The sequence below is a fragment of the Sphaeramia orbicularis genome, chromosome 10 (genome assembly GCF_902148855.1).
Source record: "Sphaeramia orbicularis chromosome 10, fSphaOr1.1, whole genome shotgun sequence".
Classification (NCBI taxonomy): domain Eukaryota; kingdom Metazoa; phylum Chordata; class Actinopteri; order Kurtiformes; family Apogonidae; genus Sphaeramia; species Sphaeramia orbicularis.
The window spans coordinates 19,622,088-19,632,526 of NC_043966.1; the positions used below are offsets into that span (position 1 = coordinate 19,622,088).

The 10,439-nt window shown below is 33.2% G+C and overlaps 1 protein-coding gene across 1 annotated transcript in view; it reads left to right on the forward strand.

Annotated features, from left to right (window-relative positions):
- Positions 1-8,097: 8,097 nt before the first annotated feature.
- LOC115427573 (GDNF family receptor alpha-4-like) overlaps positions 8,098-10,439 on the forward strand; it is a 105,760-nt gene continuing 103,418 nt past the window's right edge. The window contains exon 1 of the mRNA XM_030146174.1: positions 8,098-8,526. Coding sequence (XP_030002034.1) covers positions 8,484-8,526 — 43 coding nt within the window. The 5' untranslated portion in view covers positions 8,098-8,483. The remainder of the gene's footprint in view (positions 8,527-10,439) is intronic.

Below are 10,439 nucleotides of genomic sequence, written 5' to 3' on the forward strand. Positions count from 1 at the left end.
ATGCATCCAACGGGACCACTTGGCTTTGAAGCAAATGGGGAAATGGGGCCACATTGCTTTGGTTTGTCATGCAGAAGTTAGAAGTCTGCATTTGGCAGGAAGTAAAACTGTTAAAAGATTCCCAACAAATATTTACAAAGCCTCTATCATCTGCCATTTCTGGCACTTGACACAGCATGATAATGGATACAATAACTAATCCCTCATTAATGTTGTGTCCACTCCGCTCCAGCTCACAAAAATAGAAATCAATGAATCCTTTGCCTCAAGCAAGACTGAGAGCTGTCTGTCATGTTTAAACCAGACCTACTTTACATATGAAAGACTGGTAGAGAAATAAGAGATCAGTAAAGTAAGATCTCTGCACAAAGCATATTATAGTTCTATATATACTTAGCGCCATTAAAAATGCACCAGTCAGAATAAATTATTTTGGAGATATATTGAAATTGGTTTGGGGTTCTATTTCTATTTTACCTTTGTTTAACCAGGAAGTCCCATTGAGATTAGGAATCTCTTTTACAAGGGAGACTGGCCGAGGTAGCAGCCATACAAAGTCCAAACAACATAAAACACATACATGATACACAATGAGCAATAAAACACAGTAACAACTATTCAACCATAATGGCATCAAGAAAAACAGTGGCATTCCTCCTACACTGCATTCTCCATGATATGTTTAAAATCATTCATAGAAATTAATGTATGTAGTTTTACAGTTTTTTGAAGATTATTCCACCACCATGGTGCACGGTAGGAAAATGCTGTTTTTCCAAGTCTGTCAGAACTTGGGGAACAGTCAAAAGCAACCACTTGGAGGAACGTAAATGGTAACTAGTAGAGCTAACAGAAAAAGATTAGAGGTATTCTGGGAGTTTACCCAGCAGAGTTTTATAGATGAACATAAACCAGTGTTTTTGTCTTTAGATGGTTAATGAAGTCCAGCCCACTAAGTCATGGAGAATGCAGTGGTGAGTGAGAGATTTTGCATTAGAAATAAAACATAAAGAAACACGATATACTGAATTGAGGCTCCTTAAAGGGAGGTAGCTGCATGTCTGACAGTAGATCACCATAATCAATGACAGGAAGAAAGTTACCTTCATATTAAGAGGGAAGCATTGGTCATTAGAGAATGAACTGTGGACAAATTGTGATCGACTTAACACGTTTATTCAGTCACTGAATACAGGTACTCAGAAACTGAAAGTGTCATCATTCAGTATAGGGTGTGTCCACCTCTGGCGTCCAAACAAGCAGTGCAGCGACGATGCATGGAACTGACAAGTGTCATGATCCTGTCCTGAGGATCCGATCCGATCACTCAGACGACTGATTGTACTGCAATGACAGCGCAGACCACGTCTCAGACCTGTTTGTATCATGCCAATGGCACGTTCTCTCTGTTCTATCGTAAGTCGTGGCATTTGAGCTGGCAAAAACGTTTCAGCGTTTTCTTTTCTGCCTTTATATAGACTATTGACCCACCTAAAGTTACCAGTCAAGACTCTGTACAAGAGATTCAACTCAATGTCCGACATTAAGGCATTAGTCCAAACTCCAACCTTGCACACGTCAGGATTGAAAAAAACACAGCTGTAACTGTGTTACTCATCTCATGAGCAACATATACAAAATAGGCACCTGAGCAAATAATTTTGGACCGTGCATTTTTAATAGTGCCAAGTACATACAGGGTGTATCAAAAAACAAACAAACTAACATTGTGAAAAAATTACCCCCAGTTCCACATTTGATAATTTTTGGACTTTTCTTTATGGACGTCGGTAGGTAGGGGATTGTGTGGATATTTGTCCAAATTTACAGACCCAGGTTTCATGCAGTGAGCAGGGGCAATTGCGCAATCCAAGTTAAACTGGTTTGTGCAAAGTAACAGTAGGATTAAATCCGATCAAAGGTCATGGTAGGAGACATGAGCATCCATCTTGTTTCCACAAATTGCCAGGTTACAGCATTAACACTTTGGCCACCATGTCAATTTCATTTCTTTACCCATGGCAGCTTTTCCTGCCTTCAAAGTTAATTCACTTGTTTAGGTCTAAAAATGTCACTGAGGACAGGACAAGTTAGGGTTCGGGTTCAGTTATACAAATATCCACCAATCCCTACCTACCAACGTCCATAAAAGACAATTCCAAAATTATCAAATGCGGAACTGGGGGTAATTTTTCAAAATGTATAGTTTTTTTTGATACACCCTGTATATGTATAGCATGATCATTTATATATAGGATGACTTTTGGTTCAGAGACTAATATGTGCAACACTTATAGTGGAGGGGTAATTTATTATTTATTTATTTTGTCACATTAGGTTAGTGCTAGTTAATTGGTTTAGGTCTTTGGCCACTGGGACAGAGCCAAAGACTTAAACGGTCTGGGAGAGAATAAACATTTTCTCTGTAATTCTCACTGAACTCTCAATGGAGCATTTCATTCTTGTACAATTTTATGTTGATTTGAATTACAAATGTAGATGCACATTGCAAATATGTACTTTACCCGAACATCCCCAAGGCACTGAGCCACTTTTAAAGATTCATAAAGCATTCCAAAGCCTATCTCTCCACGTTTAAGTACTCCAAGTCCCAATAGACAGTAATGTTCATTCCAAATATTTTCCTAGCAAGCTTGTTAGGGAGTTAAAATTACAATTGTTGAGGCGTAAAGGCATTTTACATTATAGTCTTCCAATTTTGCTCTCAGCAAAACATAAAATCCAAACTAGGAAGAACTGTAGTGCTAAACTCAGTTGAAATGATGTTTCAGCTCATGTAAATGCACTGAAACTCCATAGTAGAGTGATCATGAATGGCAGTAAAGAACAGCAGTGGGCTGACATGGGTCTTTAGAGGTCTTCAGTGTGTCTTTGGTTACACAGCTGGATCATCCTTTGGACCCAGGGCTGGTTTACAGATAGAAACACACACATACAGTAAAGCACACGCTGAGTGTGACTGATCCAACATGGTGACCTTTGTTATCTGCTCCTCACCAGCTTTGTTTGCATGCATCATGGAACTCCATTTGTTGCTGCTGTTTTGAAGACGTACTAAAGGGGTGAGTCAACAAACTTCGATTGTACACAATGGCCTGTTGACATACTCAGTCCTGAACGTAAAATGAACGATGGAGCGAAAGTAAACCTTACAGCTAAAAATAAATCATACATATCTGTTTCAAACAGTGAACTGCACTGAAAGCATTGGAGCTGTGCAGATCGAGCATTTTTCAGGACCAAGAACTGGATCAGCCTCTCCATGGGGGAAAAGTGTTTCATATTTTGTGACTGGCAGAAGGAGACAAAAATCTACTTTCATCCACGACACACACACTCTCCAGGTTTCTCTGTGGTGTGGCTGAAAGTCTTCCGCCTGTTAATATTCCACATATTAACCATTATATTATTTATAACTCCTGAGAGGAACTGTATCAAATTTAGTTATTCACCACATAAAACCATGAGATTAGTGAGGAATTTCTAGAAAGGACTGCTTGTCTGTCTGTATTTGATTGTAAACCAATTAGAGGTATGCTGTCGGCATGAGTTTGGACTTTGAGGATTCAAACTTTGTGCACAGGAATCGTACAATTAAATAAGTTTCTGGTTGAAAGTGCCCCAAATCTGCCTCTACTAAGTTCTGCTAAATCTTGCATGATATTAATCTTTGTTTAATTTCCTAGGGCCCTGTAATACATCTTTTGGGAAGATTAAAACTGCTATGTAGAAACATGTTCTCTCTTTATTAATTAATCATTAATTTTTAGATCAGGTATTGATCATGAGTGACATATCACACCACAGAAGCATAACATAACACAGAAAACTAACACTGTGCCACGGCATCCCAGTTATCTTATCTTATCTTATCTATCTTATCTTATTATCTTATCTTATCTTATTTCTCTATCTTATCTTATCTTATCTTATCTATCTTATCTTATCTTATCTTTCTATTCTATCTTTCTATCTACATCTTTACCAAATAAACATCTGAACATTAATCTTAAATTTAGCTACAGCTACAATTTTCCTTTCTTCTTTAACTTCTTTCTGATTACCTGTTCAGATCTTATATAATGCATTAAATAAACTGAGTGAAAGTGTTAGACCTTGACATAATGATGAGCAGAAGAGAAAAAAATGAATTGATTATTAAGCCAACCTTCTAAAGAAATCAATGGTCATAATAAATTTTAGTCAAACAGACTATTATTTAGTTTTTGTTATTCATTATTCAAACTGTAATATTATATGTCAAGAAAATGTCACTCCCCATAAATGAAAGTACAGTTTCATCATGTCAGTTACTAAAACCAAACCTGTATCTATTATAATCTACAGAAAATCAACGTTCATGATAAATTTGAGGATTATTTAGGTTTGTCATATTTATTCTTCAAACTGTATAAATATTATGGTCAGAAAATGGGATTCACAGTGGGTTTTTTGGTTTATTTGTTTGAGTTTCCCTTTGTTTTATGTTGTTGTTTTTCTGTCCACAATGTCTCGTTAACTATCACGAGAAAAAACCCCAACAACTTCCTAAACAAAAACAGACAAACAAACAAACAAAAAAAAATCAATGGTCATAATACATTTAGGATTATTTAGGTTTGTCATATTTATTCTTCAAATTATATTAATATTATGGCGAGAAAATGTGACTCACAGTTGTTGCTGTTTTTGGTTGTTTATTTGTTTGATTTTCCTTTTGTTTATGTTTTGTTGTTTTTCCATCCACAATGTCTTGTTACTATCACTAATAAAAAAAAAACAAACAAACAACACTACTAAAAAAAAAAAAAAAAAAAAAAATCAATGGTCATAATACATTTTAGGATTATTTAGGTTTGTCATATTTATTCTTCTAACTGTATTAATATTATGGCGAGAAAATGTGACTCACAGTTGTTGTTTTTTTTTGTTTATTTGTTTGAGTTTCCTTTGTTTATGTGTAGTTGTTGTTGTTGTTGTTGTTTTTCCCTCCACAATGTCTTGTTAACTATCACTAAAAAAAAAAAAAATCAATGGTCATAATAAATTTTTAGAATGATTTAGTGTTTGTCATATTCATTATTCAAACTGTAATAATATAATGTCAAGAAAATGTGACTCCCAGTAAATAAAAGTACAGTTTCATCTCATCAGTTATTAAAACCAAACCTTAATGTCTTATAATTCTACAAAAAAAATCAATGATCATACAATTTGTTTTTAGGATTATTTAGTTTTGTCATATTATTCTGCAAACTGTAATATAATGTCAAGAAAATGTGACTCACAGTAAATAAAAGTACAGTTTCAAAGCCAAACCTTAACCTCTTATAACTCCACAGAAAATCAAAGTCATAATTTTTTATTTTTTTTTTAGAATTATTTAGTTTTTGTCATATTCATTATTCAAACTGAATAAAAATTTGTCAAGAAAATGTGACTCCCAGTAAATAAAAGTACAGTTTCAAAGCCAAAACTTAATCTCTTATAATTCTACAAATAAATAATAAATAAAAAATAAAAAATCAGTGTCATACAATTATTTTTTTAGGATTATTTAGGTTTGTCATATTATTCTGCACTGTATACTATAACGTCAAGAAATGAGACTCACAGTAAATAAAAGTAAGCTTCAAAGCCAAACCTTAACCTCTTATAACTCCACAGAAAATCAATGGTCATAATAAATTTTTAGAATTAGTTTTTGTCATATTCATTATTCAAACTGTAATAATATGATGTCAAGAAAATGTGACTCACAGTAAATAAAAGTACAGTTTCAAAGCCAAACCTTAACCTCTTATAATTGTACAAAAAAATCAGTGGTCATACAATTATTTTTTAGGATTATTTAGTTTTTGTCATATTCATTATTCAAACTGTAATAATATAATGTCAAGAAAATGAGACTCACAGTAAATAAAAGTACGGTTTCAAAGCCAAACCTTAACCTCTTATAACTCCACAGAAAATCAATAGTCATAATACATTTTTAGAATTATTTAGTTTTTTGTCATATTCATTTTTCAAACTGTAATAAATTTGTCAAGAAATGTGACTCACAGTGAATAAAAGTACAGTTTCAAAGCCAAACCTTAAACTCTTATAATTCTACAAAAAAAAAAAATCAATGGTCATACAATATTTTTTTAGGATTATTTAGTTTTGTCATATTACTCTGCAAACTGTAATAATATAATGTCAAGAAAATGTGACTCCAGTAAATAAAGTACAGTTCAAAGCCAAAACTTAATCTCTTATTTCTACAAAAAAATAAAAAATAAAAAAATCAGTGGTCATACATTATTTTTTTAGGATTATTTAGTTTGTCATATTTATTCTGCAAACTAATACTATAACGTCAAGAAATGCGACTTACAGTAAATAAAGTACAGCTTCAAGCCAAACCTTAACCTCTTATAACTCCACAGAAATCAATGGTCATAATAAATTTTAGAATTATTTAGTTTTTGTCATATTCATTATTCAAACTGTAATAATATAATGTCAAGAAATGTGACTCACAGTAAATAAAAGTACAGTTTCAAAGCCAAACCTTAACCTCTTATAATTCTAAAAAAATCAGTGGTCATACAATTATTTTTTAGGATTATTTAGTTTTTGTCATTTTCATTATTCAAACTGTAATAATATAATGTCAAGAAAATGTGACTCCCGGTAAATAAAAGTACAGTTTCAAAGCCAAACCTTAACCTCTTATAATTGTACAAAAAAATCAGTGGTCATACAATTATTTTTAGGATTATTTAGTTTTTGTCATTCATATTCAAACTGTAATATAATGTCAAGAAAATGTGACTCCCGGTAAATAAAAGTACAGTTTCATCGCATCGGTTATGAAAACCAAACCTTAATGTCTTATAATTCTACAAAAAAAAAAAAAAAAAATCAATGATCATACAGTTATATTTAGGATTATTTAGTTTTTGTCATATTCATTATTCAAACTGTAATAATATAATGTCAAGAAAATGTGACTCACAGTAAATAAAAGTACAGTTTCAAAGCCAAACCTTAACCTCTTATAATTCTACAAAAAATCAATGGTCATACAATTATTTTTTAGGATTATTTAGTTTTGTCATATTTATTCTGCAAACTGTAATAATATAATGTCAAGAAAATGAGACTCACAGTAAATAAAAGTACGGTTTCAAAGCCAAACCTTAACCTCTTATAACTCCACAGAAAATCAATAGTCATATACATTTTAGAATTATTTAGTTTTTGTCATATTCATTTTTCAAACTGTAATAAAAATTTGTCAAGAAAATGTGACTCACAGTGAATAAAAGTACAGTTTCAAAGCCAAACCTTAAACTTTTATAATTCCACAAAAAAAAAAATCAATGGTCATACAATTATTTTTTTTTAGGATTATTTAGTTTTGTCATATTTATTCTGCAAACTGTAATAATATAATGTCAAGAAAATGTGACTCCAGTAAATAAAAGTATAGTTTGAAAGCCAAAACTTAATCTGTTTTAATTCTACAAAAATAAATAAATAATAAATAAATAAATAATAAATAAATAAAAAAATCAATGGTCATCACATTATTTTTTAGGATTATTTAGTTTTGTCATATTTACTCTGCAAACTGTAATAATAAATGTCAAGAAAATGTGACTCCAGTAAATAAAAGTACAGTTTGAAAGCCAAAACTTAATCTGTTTTAATTCTACAAAATAAATAAATAAATAAAAATCAATGGTCATAAAATTATTTTTTAGGATTATTTAGTTTTGTCATATTTATTCTGCAAACTGTAATAATATAATGTCAAGAAATGAGACTCCCGTAAATAAAAGTCCAGTTTCATGGCATCAGTTGAGCTCACTCTAAACTACCACAATCCCCAGTAGGAATAGTGAAATTATGTTTCATTGCACAATGAATGTCATGTTATGTCATAGTTTATTAACGCCACAGAAGCCATGACCGTGTATCCGTGCTGTTCACTGTCCTCTCCCGCACAAACAGTCCTCCCTCCCTCCCTCCCTCTCTCTCCCCCCTCCCTCCCTCTCTGTGGTTCTTCCCGGCAGCACTCAGCATCTCTCCTGCACACACTCGTGGACTTGTGCGACCACCTCGACGCGCAACAGAAGGCTCCGTGAACACACTTGCGCAAAAACACCGCTCAGGTCAACTTTCACAGACATTATTACGCATGGCTGTGTGTTTGCGCAAAAAGGTAAAAGCGCGACTGAGACACCGCCTTGAAGAAACTGGATTTTAAGAGAAAGAGCAGAAACACTGAAACAAGAAGGCAGAACAAGCCCAAGAGTGACTGAAGGACTGAAGGGTTCCCACTCTAGACATTCTCATCCTTGTGCCAACTCTAATCTCCTCATGTATGACAGGATATCACCGTTTGGCGTCATAATCCAGCTGTAGGTGTAGTTCAAGCCGAAAATCTGACATTCTCAGCTCGAAAAGAAATGGATCTGTGGGGACTTTATCTGTTTCATCTCATAAGTTTGGGTAAGTAACCACGTCTTTTTTTTTTTTTTTTCGCTAATTGAATTCTGCAAACTGGAATTTCCTCTTCTCAACAGGGGAATTAAACACCCCATCACCTGTTAGAGTTTAATTATACTGGAATTAAAGAGTTGATGGCACATATTTGGAACCTTTTACGGCACAGGTGTCAAACATGCGGCCCGGGGGCCAAAACCGGCCCGCCAAAGGTTCCAATCTGGCCCGCGTGATGAATTTATATAGTGCAAAATGCAAAATTACCCTGAAGATATTACAGTCAAGGGCATCAAACTCAAAAATAACAGTGTAATAACCTAGAAGTAATGACTCCAAATTTTCTTCTTGGTTTAATGTGAAAAAAATAATATGACATGTGTATAAATAATACCAACACCAATTTTTTGTCTTTGATTTATTGCAAAGAACATTAAATTCTGATATCCTTTAACAATAAAATGTCAATAACCTGAACAAAAATGAACAATCTGGAATTTCTAAAGAAAAATAAGTGCAATTTTAACAATATTCTGCCTGTTTTGTGTCTTGGTAGATCTGATCTGTAATGCACATGTGTTAATATACATATATATATATATTAATATAAGTTGAGGCATAATATTGATAAAATTGTACATGTTTTTCTTCTGAAATCTCAGTTTTTTCCATTTATTCCCATTTTTTTTTGTTTTGGATAGAAATAGTTTCATCATCTAATGTTATTTTTTGCACTAAAAAATCTGGAGTTGTCATTTTATAGACTATTCTGCTATTATTTACTGGTCCGGCCCACTGGAGATCAAACTGGGCTGAATGTGGCCCTGAAAGAAAATGAGTTTGACACCCCTGTTTTACGAGATGATTGGGATTCTCCACGTCAGACACAAACTTGCACTATTTCACTAATATAAGATCATCCTTCTATAGTCGCTTGTTGCGCAGCTTTGTGAAGTGAAAATGTGAAAATAAGCTTCTTACGCGCATGTTAGTAAATGTGTGCGTGTGCATGTGTGTGTAAGAAACCTGCACAAACATTTTAATTCCTATTGAAGCAACGTGAGCAACAGTTTTTTATTAATTCTGAGCATTAATGTGCCTAAATTTAATCACTTTGTCCATTTAGAGCACAGGTGTCAAACATGCGGTCCGGGGGCCAAATCCGGCCCACTAAAGTGTCCAATACGGCCATCAGACGGGCATCACACCCAAAAATAATATTATAATAACCTATAAATAATGACAACACCATTTTTTTCCCTTTGATTGAGCACAACAAAACATTAAATTATGAAAATATTTACATTTACAAACTATCCTTTAACAATAAAATGTAAATAACCTGAACAAATATGAATAACCTGAAATGTCGAAAGAAAATTAAGCACAATTTTAACAATATTCTGCCTGTTACTAAATGTTTTGTGCCTTTGTAGATCTGATCTGTAATGCACATGTATAAATGATAAGTCGAGGCATAATATTGATAAAATTGTACTTATATTTCTTAAAGAATTTCATTTTTTCCAGGTTATTCACATCCTTTTTGTTTAGATAGTTTGTAAATGTAAATATTGGCATAGTTGAATGTTATTTTTTGCACTGAAACAATTTGAAGTTGTCATTATTGATTGGTTATCATTCTATTATTTTACTGGTCCGGCCCACTTCAGATTAAATTGGGCTGAATGTGGACCGCCGGAAGAAAATGAGTTTGACACCCCTGATTTAGAGGTTTATTCAGTCCCATAGACCTGCTGCATGTATTGAAATGTCCCACTTTCCCCCTTTTTAAACCTGGGTTTTTGTTTATTTTGGTAAATCCTCCACCCTCAGCAGTGCATCAGTCATTGCAGTTGAGTGTCACTGAGCTACCTGCTCTCCATGTAAGTGAATTAAGTTGGGATATTGATTTTTGTTGA